This window comes from Chelonoidis abingdonii, chromosome 4 (assembly GCF_003597395.2).
Source record: "Chelonoidis abingdonii isolate Lonesome George chromosome 4, CheloAbing_2.0, whole genome shotgun sequence".
NCBI lineage: Eukaryota > Metazoa > Chordata > Testudines > Testudinidae > Chelonoidis > Chelonoidis abingdonii.
Window position 1 is genome coordinate 154695540 of NC_133772.1, and position 15370 is coordinate 154710909.

At 50.9% G+C, this 15370-nt stretch overlaps 1 protein-coding gene across 1 annotated transcript in view; it reads left to right on the forward strand.

Annotated features, from left to right (window-relative positions):
- NID2 (nidogen 2) overlaps positions 1-15370 on the forward strand; it is a 50367-nt gene that overhangs the window by 13481 nt on the left and 21516 nt on the right. Inside the window, exons 3-8 of the mRNA XM_032765934.2 lie at positions 2098-2330; positions 5455-6170; positions 8416-8565; positions 8656-8901; positions 10308-10508; positions 12083-12313. Coding sequence (XP_032621825.2) covers positions 2098-2330; positions 5455-6170; positions 8416-8565; positions 8656-8901; positions 10308-10508; positions 12083-12313 — 1777 coding nt within the window. The remainder of the gene's footprint in view (positions 1-2097; positions 2331-5454; positions 6171-8415; positions 8566-8655; positions 8902-10307; positions 10509-12082; positions 12314-15370) is intronic.

Here is a 15370-nt window from a genome sequence, read left to right on the forward strand (position 1 = left end):
GTCTACTGTGAAAAGTGATATTAACAAACATACAAGGATCTCTTTTCACAGCAGATTTCCTAGCTAGCCATATATAATTTACAATGATTTGGACATGTCTATGTGCATATTTATATGTTTTTCCTAAAGCAGATTAAATATCTTAGGAAAAAGTGTGAGAGCGGCCACCAGCAAGAATTGATGGCTGCACTCTGAGACCACCAAAAATTTTGTCTTGAGAACCCCTGGTCTGGGTATATTTAACTCTGTCTCAGCATATAGGCCTCGCCCCCCTCTTGAGATCCCTTCCAGCCCTACATTTCTATGATTCAATGACTAGAGATATAGCTATATAGAGACTTGAGATAGAGACTCCAGGTATAAATGAGAGCAGAATTTAGCCTCACGTTAATAATAATGTGTCTTGCTGGAGGATGCTCAAAAAGACTTCACGGGGCTCACAGTGGCAAATTCAGGTGTCTCTCTTGCCCCATCTCAGTCGGACAGAAGCTGGAGTCATCACCACTTGGTGGGGATCAGCGAGGATGTCGTGTTCGTCATCACTAATTCCTACACAGCCCCTGTTTATGTAACATGGTTTCCCGCCACCCCAGCAAGGATGCTGACAGTCTTGGGAGGGTTGTTTATGTCTGATCATCAGATCAGCATGAAAGGCAGGTGGGTAATGGGAGAAAGAGCTGTGGAAACCACAGTCCCCACACGGTCTGGTGAATGATCTCTGTTCCTGACTGCAGCCCTGTTCTCCTGCCCTTGTTTGGTCCTCTACTGTCCTGCCCAGAGATTGCCAGCTGGGTTGTATTGCTCTCTGGGGACTGGGACTGGGGCTGGCAAAATTTTTTTCACACGTAACACGTCTGGAGACGGAGGATTAATCTATGGACAGATGGTGAGTCTCATGGTCTGACTGGCTGGTGGGCAATACTGTAGAAGTTTGTGCCTGGATTTCCAAACAGTGGAAATACCTCATGATGGGATCATTGTGGTGTGAACTCATCATTCTCTCCTTGTTTGAAGTGGACCATTTGCACAAAAAGCTCATTAAGCCAAATTTAAACCACATCCCATTAAGCCAATGAGCCAACTCTCTTCCATACAAAATAATGAATGCAGAATGTGGAACGGTTTTGGTTCTTCTTGAGCCTCTATCGATCTCTGGCTGCTTTCCTGTGCGAGCTGAGGCAAGAATTCCATGTTAGAATTCAGTCAAACACAAATCCCATGAAAAATGGAAGGCACACACTGCATTTGTTCCTTCCTACAGTACTGGGGTTGCTAACAGCAGTTCTAGCAACACATGCCATGTGAAAAAATTGGAACTGGAATTTCCTATGATATGCTAGAAGGTTTCTCTTCAGGGTAAAAGTTCCAGATAGCACGTTTTTTTGTAGTTCCTGCGAATATTCCGGTGCCTCATTCTCTTCTCTTGAATGCTAGTGTGTGTGTGTGTGTGTGTGTGTGTGTGTGTGTGTGTGTGTGTGTGTGTGTGTGTGTGTGTGTGTGTGTGTGTGTCAGAGAGAGAGAGAGAAACAGGGAGACGATTCCCCCCTTTCCTGTTTTGAACACCCAGAACATATCACACTTATGGATCATTTTGCAACACATGCAAGATTGTGACACTAAATTATTTTCCTAGTATTCAAAGGCGCTGGTTGTAATAATTCTCCCTTCAATGAATGAGGTGTGGAGGGTTATAATAATTCTAATGCTGGACATACAGGGGGAAGGGGATAAGAGAGGGTTACTGTTGACAGATTTTCTGGCTAAGCATGTTGAGTGGGATTATCCAAGGGAATGAGATGCCCAGTTCTCAGAGAATTTCAGAGGTATCACTCTCCTGCAGAATCCTAGCCGTTGTCCCTCTCTCTCACGTTTTCATCACAGAAGATGTCACCCAGTCTGGTCCCAGAGTTCCAAACCCCCTTGATTCACCCTTATTTTGAATTGCTGTGAACTAATTGCATCAGAACCAAAGTCCCATGCTGCTGAGGTCAGTTTGTGTCCCTCATTCCACGGCTTTCTTTCACGGTGACTCTCGCATCCAAGCCTCCTCTGTTTAACAAGTCTCCCGTACATTTGTGATGTTGCTTTCTTCTGCAGCTGAACACCTTCCAGGCAGTCTTAGCCTACGATGACTCCGACAGCTATGCACTTTTCCTTTATCCCGATGACGGCCTTCAGTTCTTTGGGACTCGGCCCAAGGAGTCTTACAACGTCCAGCTGGAGCTGCCAGCCAGAGTGGGTTTCAGCAGAGGCGAAACTGATTACCTAAAGAGAGAAGGGCCGTATTACACTCTCACTGGCAGCGAGCAGTCTGTGAAAAATCTCTACCAGTAAGTAGCATGGATGGGAGCGCATTGAACAGCATGTCTCTATAACGCGGCTCTTTCATCAGATACAACCCCAGGCTGCTGCAATGCCAGTTGCTGGATCTGTCAGAGCTAAAAGCAGAGATTGCCTGGGAATCTGGTATGCAGAAACGCGTGCTAATCCCATTGCCTTGGTTGATGGTTTCCTACAGTTTACTTACCCCCGTTACGGCAATGAGGTATTGACTAGCTCAGAGGTCCCCCTGAGAGGGGTGCGGAAGAACATTCAGGGGGCGTGGCTGGAGCCTGGGCCAGCCCTCATGCGGGGCGGGGAGGGAGCATCACCCAGCTCTGCTCCTGGCCCCGGCCCCAGCTGCTGGTCCCACTCTTTGGGTTCCGGAGGTCAGCCTTGGTCCTAGCCGAGGTGTTGCTTCTGCCCCAGCTGTGCCCTCAGCCTTCATCCTCTTACCCCATCCGTGTTCCCCTCCTCCCGGAGCCGTGGCCTCACTCCTGGCCGTGAGGGGGAGGGTGTGGACAGGGCTTTGGGGGTTGCGAGGTAAAAAGCTTGAGGACCACCAGACTAGCTAAATCAGTGTTATTTGCTCCTTCTCGTAACACAAGAACTAGGGGTCATCAAATGAAATTAATAGGCAGCAGGTTTAAAACAAACAAAAGGAAGTATTTCATCACACAACAGTCAACCTGTGGAACTCCTTGCCAGAGGATGTTGAGAATGCCAAGAGTATAACAGGGTTCAAAAAAGAATTAGGTAAGTTCCTGGAGGATAGGTCCATCAATGACTGTTGGCCAGGGTGGTGTCTCTAGCCTCCGTTTCCCAGAAGCTGGAACTAGGCGACAGGGGATGGATCACTTGATAAGCTGGCTGGCTTGGAGGATGTAATAGGTGCCACTAAGACATGGGAAGTATGAAAACAAGCAGGCTGGATGGGTTGTGTATTGACATCGGTCAAGCCCATATGTTGGGTGAAGCCCTGGCTCCACTGAAGTCAATGGGAGATTTGCCGTTGACTTCGGCACCTCCAGGGTTTCATCTGTTCTTGCCAATGCTCCTCAGCGCTTTTGGTGAGGTAGAACACAGTCCAGATTTTGCGGAACAGGCTGTTGTTATAGTGACATGCTCTCTGTCTTCAGCTTTGTCAAAGGTGGTTATAAAGAGGAGGGTGATCAGCAGGGTTACCTCTAATTTTTCCCACCCATATGCAGAATGAATTTTGTTATGTGCACTAATATGACACACACCTTCATATTGGTGCACATAACAAAATTCATGTGGTGAGGGTGGGAACGAGGGGTTCAGTGTGTGGGAGTGAGGCTCAGGGCTGGGGCAGAGGGTTGGGGCACAGGGATGTGGGCTCTGGGGTGGGGCCAGGAATGAGGGGTTTGGGGTGCAGGAGGGTGCTCTGGGGCTACCGCAGGGAGAGAGGACTCCCCCCCACCCCCCACAGCACTCTCTCCCTGCAGCAACACCCGCGCCGCACTGCTCCGGCTGCGGCTGGGCCCGATCTGGCCGCGGCTGGGTCCGGGTCGCTCCAGCTGTACTGCCCCAGCCGCAGCAGGTCCAGGCTGCAGGCTGAGTGGGGCCGGGTGAGGGGCGCCGCGGCCAGTTGGGGGCAGGGGAAGGGGCGCCCCTCTCCCGGCCATGGCAGGTCCGGCTGGGGTCCTTGAGCGCCTGCGTGGCGCTAAATAGGCTGCTGCACGGCCGTGCAGCTTACAGGGAACTTAGGTGATCAGTTGTTTTCCATGTCCTCCAAGGGGAGGACAAGAAGTGATCTGTTCATGTTGCAGCCAGGGAAACTCAAGTTAGATATTAAGGAAAAACTTTCTAACTATAAGGCTAGTTAAGCACTAGGATAGGTTACCAAGGCAGGTTGTAGAAACACCGTCATTGGAGGTTTTCAAGAACAGGTTAGACAAATACCTGGCAGGGCTTGTTGAGGTGTCCGTCCTTCTGCGTCAGCACATGGGGTGGGCTAGATGACCTCTGGAGCTCCCTTTTAGCCCTAGGTGTCTAGAAGTCTATGAATTCGGAGAAAGTTAAAGAGCTGGAAACATCAGAATTGGTTGCCATGGAAGTGATCGTGATGTCACCAACCTGTTAAAGACTTCAGTAGGGCTGAAACTCACCCATGTACAGAGAGGCAGAACACTGGGGAAGCCTTCAAAACAGGGCTTATAAGGTCCTTAAGTGTCAGATAGGCCTTGTATTGGCCTTCTGCGTAGAAGGGGGATTTCATCCAAACAATGGGAGCCATTGAGCTTGTGAAATGGCAGCCGTTCTGTACATTATCACTGTTCTCAAGTACCAGCTGTTCTCCTGCATGCAGCTGAGCTCAGCCATAAAGAACAAGGGAAGAAAAAAAATGCAGAAAATGTGACATAAAGGCACAACTGTTTCTAAAGAAACTTTTTTTTCCCACAAGGCACTAGTGCCTATTTAGGCCTGGCGCAGCTCAAATAGCAGGCTGCGTAGAACTCATCAAATCGAATTAAAAAACAGCTGTGAAAACATATATAGATTGAGATTTTCTAAGAAATAACCTTTGATTTTTCCTCCTGACATAAAATATTGACCCTCTTCTGTGCCAGAAAGATCATTGCTGAAATTTTCAAATGGGACGAGCGATTCCAATTTGAGGCCCCATAAGAGAGGCAGTGTAGTGGGTAGAATATTGCACTCAGGAGACCTGGCTTGGCCACTGGCATGCGGGGTGACCTTGGGCAAGTCACTGCCCCGCTCTGTGCCTCAGTTTTCCCCATCTATAAAATGGGGATAATGATACTGATCCCCCTTTGTAAAGTACTTGGAGATCTACCCATGACAAGAGCTAGGTAAGGGCTAGGTATTATTATTGAAGGGGTCCGTTTTTTCAGAGGGGAGTAGTAAGCACTTTCTGAAAATCAGGCCCCTTTAAGGTGCTTCAGGTGTTTGCCGCCCCCTCGCCCCCAATCACTAGCCATATCTGACCATTTCGACCAGTATCTCCAATTGTGCAGTCGGTCCTCAGGCAAATCTGCCATCGAGCACAGTGGGAGATTTTGTCTGAGCAGGAGCTGCTGGATGGGACGCTCTGTCTTGTAAGCAGCTGTAAATAGTAGTTGCATGTAACTGTTTGTAATTTGTATCTAGAACAAGCAACTCTGGGATTCCTGGCGTATGGGCCTTCCACATTGGCAGCACCTCCCCGCTGGACAACATCATGCCAGCTGGACTTGGCGAAAAGCCTTCCATGGGGAATTCCCAGCAACCTCTGGAGAGCACGCTCAGCAGCACCACCTTGGAGCAGAATGTCCTGGACGCTGACTATCCTGATGAGGGCATAGACTATGCTGAGCCCTTTTACGACGAGAACGAAGAAGATGACATTGAGTACCCGACTGAGCTGATGCCTGATGTTTACACAAGACTTGATGTTTTGTACAGCGAGCCAAGACGCTCCGGTGCCAGGCTGGATTCGGAGCTGGAATCCACGTTGCCGTATCCGGTGTCCAGCCGTCGGCCGGCCTATCCTGAAATGCATGGGACGAAGGAAGGGCCATCCCAGGTGCCTCCTACATTGGAAGATGAAGTGGAGTCCTCCCAAGAAACAGGAATCAGAAACCCATCCTCACTAAAGACCAAGGACAGCCTGCTGGAGCTAACGACCCAGGGGCTGCCAGCAAACCCTGAGCAGGACGATGTCCAGCCCTACCCAGACAGTGATACTATACTGTCTGAGACGGATATCTTTCCAGTCTACCCACAGCGGGAGGTCATGCGTCAGGGCTACCCAGAGAACTCCCCTTCCTTTAATCGTGGGAGGCAGGTAGTTGGTGTGGATGAAGACAGCAACTTTAACCGGGAGGGTAAGTGACATGAACCCAAAGTGTCTGTAACTGATTTCCAGCTGTTGGATTTCTTTGTAGCTAACAGCATTTAAAGCACTCTTCACCAGAAAGTCCTGTTTGTTGATTAGGAAATGAATGAAATGAAGATCCATCGAGCCAGAACCTTCACTAGCGTAAACTGGCATCAATTGCATTGAAGCCAGCTGGACTTCCACTGGAGTCTGGGGAGTGACACCAGTTCACACCAGCTGAGGGTGTGGTCCATAGTTAGTGACTGAACTTGGCCATGTCCCGCAGAACTTAAAATCTCGTATCCACTGAGCAATAAATGATCTTCGTCCCAGCAGTGTGAACTGAAAGCAGTGACACAAGGTCAGATTCTGATACCCTTAACTAGAGCAGGAATTCAGCTACATTAATGGGAAGCGGGATTTAGCTTAAGGTTTGGAGTGGGGAAGTACAGAGAATACAGTGGCAGGGACATCGTTATTTTGGGAGGGGGGTCAATGCCTAACCCTACGCTGGCTTTGGGCAAGAGTGATTTCTCCACCGCAGGGAACTAACTGCTGGGACGACACATTTTACACGTGCTTGTAATATTCAGAAATCTTACTGTTTAACTTCCCGCAACAAGCGTGTGAGGGGCCACCCCAGCTCCCAAAAGGCAGGAGAGCTGTGGGAACTCTTAGGGGGATTAGGTGATCCAGAACAGAGCGAACTCCAAGCTTACTTCTGCTTCAGTTCATACTCCACGAGGACCAAGTGGAGGTGGCGAGATTATCAGAGAGTTTTGGAGATGTTTTAAGGACATGGTAACTGGGCTGAATCCCTTGGTCCTATGTTGGGGAAGGTGGGAGGGAATGTGGGAGAAGGTAAGTCAGAGGGAGGTAGCGTCTTTGTGTGAGAGGCTTGCATTGGCTGGCCCACTGTGCTTGGCTGTGCCTATGACAGCTGGCACAAGCCATGGGGAACTCTGCCAGACCTCCTCCTGAGTCGTGAGGAGGTGAGTGACAGGGAACGAGAGTAAGGAGTTGTTGTTAATGTGCAGAGAGAGAAAGAGCTGGGCTGGGGATTCCAGGCTTTCTGAAGCATGAGGCATGATGTTTAACAGCTGCCGGCTAAAGTATTGTAGCCCGGCTATTTGCTGAGAAATACAAGCTGCATGAGGAAAAGGCTGCCCAGGAAAGTGAAAAGCAAGAAAATCCAGAAATTGAACCTTTCAGCCATTGCAACAACGGGCAGTTAGGAACTGGTCCTTACCAAGGCAAATGCTTGAGAGCACCTAGGCAGGCGGTAGTTGCGTGCGCATGTACACTGGGCCAAACTCCCCCCAGGGGTGATTGCACTGAACTCAAGGACTTCGGCTCGTTTATGGCAATTCCCACGAAGGCTGCAGCTTTGTAAGCCGCTTCACTCTAGTGAATGGTGGCATCTGAAATGGGTTCACAGTCTGCCCTGGGCCCATGCAATGATGACTGTGTCTCTCACTACCTAGGAGGGATTCCGGCTGGAGTTTTCAGATGGGGCGAAGGAGTTGGGTGCTAAAATCCCTTTGATCTTCAGTTGGGGTTGGGTGCCTAACTTCCTAAGCCCCTGGGAACCTCCCAGCCTACGTGAATTTTACAACTGTCCTTTCCGACAGTACAGGGTGCTAATTAAGAACATCTCCCCATGTGTACCCTTGAGAATGGCCAGTGGAGGTGCTGGGTTTAATCATTCACAGTCACCCATCCCACCCCAAGTCTGTGGCGGGGGGAATTCACCCCTGTGGATGGGGGATACTGGCTGGCTGCAGATCCCCTGGTGGAATAGAGTCTGCAGGTTTCCTGTACTGCTGCAGTTCTCCTTGGGATGGATTTTTCCACTACTACATGCCTGGCCCCTGGGTAGAACTGGGGAACAGTGGAACATACTGGCTGTGTCTGCACCTATTGTCTTGTTTACCAGTGGAACACCTAGTGTGTTTTCACCAGTGGAAAACGTGTTTAAGACACAGGCCCCAAGCCTGCAGTCCTGCTGCAGGCTAAATTCCCTTTGGAGTCCGTGAGAGCTTTGTCTGCTCAGAATCCCACCCACCTTGAAGGGACAGCTGTGTTTTCCCACTCCAGACAATGACAGCGTGATGGCAGATGTTGTCAGGTTTCCTTTAAAATCTGAAGGTTTTTGTTTGGCTTTGTACAGCTTCGCTAGTAGAGTGCTGTGCAGCTGGTGATGTGCTAAGGCCTGGTTCCTTACTACGCGCTAACCTGTGCATTGGATTTAGGGTTCACGTACAATACTGCCAGCAAGGAAACCTGTGACCGGAACCGCAGCCAGTGCTCCCAGCATGCCTTCTGCACGGACTATGCCACCGGCTTCTGCTGCCACTGCCAGGCCAAGTTCTATGGGAACGGCAGACACTGCTTGCCAGAAGGTAAATTGTAGTGGGTGTTTGCAGGCTTCAGAGCTTCTGGCATTGACTTGTTCTTTGAGACTGATCCAAGGTGTTCTGTCCTCTTCCCAGGGGCTGCTCACCGTCTCAACGGTAAAGTAAGTGGGACTCTCCTGGTGGGACAAACGCCAGTGCATTTTAGTGCTGTTGACTTACATGCATACATAGTTGGAAATGATGGGAGAGCCTACACTGCCATTAGCCATATACCTCAGCCGGCAGCTCGGGCGCTCATTCCGCTGACTCCAATCGGAGGTCTCTTCGGGTGGCTTTTTGCTCTGGAAAAACCAGGCTACGAGAACGGCTTTAGTGTCACTGGTAAGTGGAATGCATCACGTTTGAGTACGCAGTGCAAACAGGGCATGAGCCAGGGCCCACTGACTCCCAGGGGAGCATCTCCCGTTGACTTTGAGGGGCTCTCGAGGAGTGAGAGGGGTGGGATGGAACAGCTAATTGTCATGAACGCCCAGTGTCGTCTGAGGTCCTGCTTGTTTTCACCTTCTGAATCTCCAAAGTTATGGGGCCGGTTCTATTGATGGAGGAAATGAGTTATTCTGGGGGATCGTGGCAGGCAGCTGCCTGCTTGCCGTGCCCCCCTTCCTGGCCAGGGGTGCTTCTGTGGTGCCCTGCTAACAATTTCTCCCCTCTTCAGGGCTCTCCCGTTACATTCCCCTCTCCCAGGCCCTCCTGGCCACGCTTTTCTTTCCTTTGCCCCATGGCAAACCAGAACTGCAACCGACACCATCACAATTCCCCTGCTGGCCTGAGGCGCTGGCCCCGCTCACGGCCAGGCCCCCTGCCCCTGGTGCTCTCAGCAACTCTCACGACCCCCATCACGGCAGCTTCCTGCTGCCCTTCCGGTGGGACCACCTGAGCCAACCCAGGTGTAATCAGGCCTGGCTAGGCCTCTGGCCCGTAAGGGCAAACCAGCCCTATGACAGGGGTATGAACAGGTTGTCTTGTGTAATGGCTACGTACCTCATTAAATTTCCCCTCCTCTCCTTGCACCTGGTGCCTTTCAGCCTTGAGCACCCTAACCCCCATTCCTCCCTTTTATTCCCCTTCTGTGACGCTCACTGTCCTCTGGCTGGTCTTCTCTGGAGCTCTCCTGAAAGGCCAGAGGGTTCCCTACACGAGCAAGAGACATTTTCCCCTCTTGAGACGAAGGCCTATAGCCAGTGGGAGGTAGGCACCACGATATCTCCGAGGACTGGGGCGTAAGTGTGCTGTCTCCGGGTGCTCCTGGGCCCCACAGACTTGGAAGCTAAAACACCGTGCAGAATCTCCATCCCCATGTGATCCCATTACGCCAGCATTGGCCCAGCCTTTACACTCAAAACGTTATTGCCAAAAAATCCGGTCAGTACTTGTGAACGTGCAGTGCGAACTCGGGTTTGGAATCTAAGCGACTAGCAGTGTTGACCTATTCCGTGCTGGGTAATGACATGGATGATTAGTCTCCCCTTTGTAGATCCATGTGATGTGGTGCTCAGCTTGGTTGGCCATGTGTGATATTAGCACATGCAGATCTTTAAACTAGCCTCTTGAATCCAAAGGCTTCAGAAAAGGTTGGTATTATTGACTGGTATTTTCTGGTGCCGCTCTGGGCTAACGATCAGCTTGTGTTATCTGTCTCAAATATAATCTAAGTGGGAAAAAGATTGTTAGTTTATCCATTAAAACAGCTGTAGCAGAGCTTGGTTTTTCTTCCCTGTTCATTGTAGGTGCTAAATTTACCCACAGTTTGGAAGTCACCTTCTACCCAGGAGAGGAGAGAGTCCATATAACTCAAACAGCTGATGGCCTGGGTCCAGAAAATTACCTGAGCATTAAGACAAATATTCAGGGCCAGGTGCCTTTTATTCCGGAGGACTTTACTGTCCACATTGCACCGTACAAGGAACTTTACCACTACTCTCACTCAGGTATGATTGAAGGTGCCCAGAATCTCATTCATTGTGTGTTTTTGTTTTGCAGAGCAAATGTTGATAGCCTGCCATTAGCCAGGCTGAGGTGTTTGCCCACAGCGTGTTATGCACACTGGAATTCTGCAGGGTTCTGCGGGGGTTTTCAAGTAACCAGTGGCCATTTTTAAATTTTCCACCATTATCTGCAGAGAAACTGCTTCCTTGTAGGACTCGCACTTCCTCTTTTGTTTTGGGGACACCTCCCTTTTCTAGGCAGAAGGACTTGGTGCATTTCTGGGACTCTGTGCCTCGTATAACGTCCTCCCAGCCGAAAAGGGCTGGACTGCAGAGATGGAGTCCAAATCCCAGATCAAAATCCTCTCCTGAATTTTGCAGATGGTCTCTGCCTCGGTGAAGGGATCAGCCGAAAGCCAGGAACTGAACAGTCCAGAATATGGGGGTGTTTGGAATCCAGATCTGAGCCCTGACTCAGATTTTTGTAGTCTGAGATTGGCGTGGCTGCCATTGTAATGTGGCTGCAGGAGTCACGCTTGAGCGATAGGAAGCCTCCCTCCCATATCCCCTCCCGTGCTATGCATGCTTGCTTCATCGTGAAATCACTAGGTTTCCTGCTAGGGTTGCCAAACTTCGTAATATTTTAAAACGGACACTCCTGCAAGCATGCTGGAATCTCTCCTGCCCTGCCTCTTCCCCTTGAGGCCCCACTTCTGCCCCACCCCTTTGGCCCAAGGCCGCAACCCCATTCGCTCCTCTTTTCCCCTTCCCCTGTCACTCGCTGCTGTTCCTGGCTTCCCCACCCTGGCCTGGTTCAGGAGGGACCCTCCTGCGGAGCTGGGGCTGGGAGCTGCAGCCGCCTGATGCGGGTAGGAAGCGGCTCCAGTTGAGTAGGGGCCGGCGTGGGTGGTGACCCGGCACCGCCCCCACCCACAGCAACTGGACTTTGGTCGTCCAGTCAGTAGATCTGACCGGATGCTGTCAGATCCGCTTTTCTTCTGGACTTCCGTGTCAAAAACCTCGCACCTGGTCACCCTATTTCCTGCATGGCAGTGCTGAGGGCTAACCAGAGACCACTGGCCCAAGTCCAGTGCTCACATCACCATCCAGTGAAAGTATCATGGTCATCAATGCACAGAATTAGTCTGTGAAAACACGGTTGTATTTACTCCTTTCTTCATAGCTCACTGGTGGGGGAGGGATAGCTTAGTGGTTTGAGCATTGGCCTGCCAAACCCAGCATCGTAAGTTTAATCCTTGAGGGGGCCACTTAGGGATCTAGGGCAAAATCCGTACTTGGTGCTGCTAGTGAAGGCAGGGGGCTGGACTCTATGACCTTTCAGGGTCCTTTCCAGCTCTGAGACAGGTACATCTCCATATATCCTCTTCTCCATTGCTTGGGCTCGTCCACCTGTTATTGCATTACTCCTTGAAGCAGGGATGCCAGGCTTGGAAAGTGCCCAGCCCAACAGGGCCTGGATCCCTGATACGAGCCGCTAAGCATTGCTGCACTGCTAATAATAATTCATCAAGCTACCACATGCGTGTGTGACTAGGGTCCCTGGTGCTGTTTTGCAGCCGTGACTTCCGCAGCTTACCGGCAGTATTCCCTCATCTTTGGGAGTATCAACCAGACCTTTGCCTACCGACTGCACCAGAACATCAGCTTCCACGACTGCCCGCCCGCCCGCCACCACAGGGACGTTCCTGCCGTCCAGCAGCTGAGCGTGGATCGGATCTTCGCTTTGTACAACGACGAGGAACGGGTCCTGCGCTACGCCATCACCAACCAGATTGGCTCCAGAGATGGTGAGCTCTGCTGAGTCATCCTCGACTCGTCAGCGTGTTGAAACTAGGGGCCGAATTCCCTGCTGGTGCAACGCCCCTGCATTCAGTGTGGCCTAAAATAGCATGCGGCAAGGAGAGGGAAGATCAGTGTCAGTCTAATGTGACTACAGGCCCAGCTGTGAGTGGAGTGGTGAGCTGCACCACTGAGACTAGATTTGGGAGGCTTTGTGCCATTGAGTCACAACCCTCCGCTCCTTCCCCTTGGTCCCTGGGGGTTGTGATTTCCTGACAGTATATTGCACCATCCCCTGCCGTGGCTTGGCTGGGCTGGGCAGGGGTCAAAGCTCTCTCTTCGTCTGCTCTAGGAGGGTGGTGAAGCACTGGAATGGGTTACCTAGGGAGGTGGTGGACTCTCCATCCTTAGAGGTTTTTAAGGCCCGGCTTGACAAAGCCCTGGCTGGGATGATTTAGTTGGGGTTGGTCCTACTTTGAGCAGGGGGTGGGACTAGATGACCTCTTGAGGTCCCTTCCAACCCTGATATTCTATGAATGACCGGCTGACTCCGGTGGCCCCAGACCAAAAGTCTCGGTAGCCCATGCGAGAGGGCAAGGGGAATTTTTCCTCCTCTGCTCAGGTGCATGGTCCAAGTGGCAGTCTGGCCCGGGGTGTAACTGCTGGTGAAATGATACAGTTCCTGTGAGCACACGCAGGCTTGTACGCACTCCAATAGCAACCCCTGTAGGAAATGTCTGTGGCGCTCATTTAGGCCACATGTACATGGGCAAAACACTGCTGACCTCTCTGGCTTTGCCTCATTTCCACCCAGGTGGAGTTTTCCCACTGCTGTTAGATGACTATGAAGAGACTGGATTTTTTTTTTGTCCTGCTAAGCATGTGCCATTATGATAGATCCCTGCAGGACCTCATCCGCTCAGGATTCGGCCCACAGCGAAAGCTGTTAGTCTGAGTGAGTGGGGTACTAGCAGGGGTTTCGCTGGCTGGCATATGCTGTGCTTTGAGATACATTTGGTTTGGTTTTTAGGCAGCTCTTTCCCACTGTAACCTCTGCTGCAGGGAGAGTACAAAGCTATCTATGCGGTGGGCAGAGCTGGCCCAGAATAACCACAAAGTGTTCCTTCGTGCTGAGTTTTATTCTCAGTGCTGAAAGGCAAAACTCCAGGGTCTGGTGTGTTTTTTCAACTTGCAACTCCGTCCCCAGCCATGAAAAAACTGAGTGACGGGTCAGGTGGAAAGCAAGTACCGTACCCTCCCCCGCCCCCCCCCCCAACACACATCTCCCCCTGCCTTCTCTTGGCAGAGGTCTGTCTCCATGCTGGCATATCCAGTGATGTCACAGCCACCCATCATTTGAAATACAATGAACCCCATTTCCCAGCAGCCACTGCTGCTTCCTGCAACTTCAAAACTTTAGTCAAGAAAGTGGTAACGTTCCCCCGACTTTGTGAACTTTCACGAGATTAGGCTTTGGCTCTAAGACAAAAGTAAAAAGCAAAAATGGATAATTTTCCACCCAACTCTACTATGGTGGTGTCTAACAGACCGTGTTAGAGAACGAAATGGCTAGGTTGGCAACACAGCTTCAAAGGGACTTGGTTTCTCCTCATTCAAAAAGGCACCGGGACATCCATGTGTTACCCATCTAGCCATTTCAGTCCCTTCTTGCACGGCATAAGGACAGCACGTTATCAGAGTGGGGTGGACATTTCACGTTCTTGCTTCATTATTTTTGTTCTTCAGCCAAAGCAGATTCTACGTGAAACTTTACTGGGAGTTCTGTGTACCGGGATGTGTGTGGGGGTGTGTAATCACTGTCTAATCTACTGGCACAGGAGTTGCTCAAGAAAAGCTAGAAGAAGAAAAGCTCTCATTATGTCTGTACAGGATCAGATTTGGAGCCAGATGCTGCATTCCTTGTGCAGACTTTTATTTCCTGGAGTGGGGTGAACAGAGGTGGTGCTGAGTGTATTTCGTAGTACCATGCATGCAGTGAGCGTGGTTCTGGGTGCATCCGGGGCCTGCAGGCATCAGTGGAAAGATTCCATGGGCACTGGATCAGGCCCCGGCAGTGTCTGCATCGTTACCTGTTGAGTTGCACATCACCGTCAGTGGCAGAAGGACAGAGAAGCCGCAAGGCCCGAAGTGTGGATCTAGTGTAAATGTGGGGAGGAGAGAGCTGATTAAGGCCATGTGGTCTGGTTGGTTAGGTTGGGGACGCTCGCACAACCATCAGAGCAGAGAGCTGGTTATTCCTCTGAAGAGGGGTCTTCTTATGAGTGGAGCCTGAAACCCAATCTCCCTGTTGGTCCCCGAGGAGCTGTTATCTAAGTGGAATGCGTGTAGAACAACACAGCTGCCTGCACTTTCTGGGAACCTCATTGTTTCCAGGAGGATGGAGTAAAAGGGGGCATGTCCTTCCTGAATCAGTAATTGGGAGCCAGAGCTAATGATCCTCCTCTTCCCTTCCTGACCCCGGGGAATGTTGTGTGGAATTTAAAGGGCATGTTGACTCTCGCTCGGGGCAATCACCTGGGAGTGGAGAGCTAAAGGGTGAAGCGATAGGGTGCGTGCAGGGTGTATGTGCTCTGCTTAAGAAACAAAAGCCTTGAACGAAAGCCTCCTACCCTAAGCAAGTAAATTAGTTCCAGCTCTTGGGGTCAGAAAATTAAGCCATTTAATAGAGGCCATAAAGGATCCAAAGGGGGACGCTAGCCGAGTGCAGTAATTGGATAGAGGAAGAACCTTTTGAGAGCACAACCGGGACTCAGCGGGATTCAGAGTCTGCGTCTCAGGGACGGCTCCATGTCAGGGGCCTGTGGCAAGCGAATTACACCAGGATCACAGCCAAGTCTGCATAGCCTGGGCTGATCACAGAGCTGGGCGTGAAGACCCAGGTCCCAGCCCCCCCAGAACTTTGGGGAGATTCAGATCCATAGGTAGCTCTGAACTCCGCAGCCAGCAGGGCAAAGCAAAACCGGATCCACGCTGTCCCGCGCTGGGGGACGGTTGGCCCTGGGGCTGGAGTTAGCAGCTGCGATTTGTAGGCAGAGCTGTGCTCT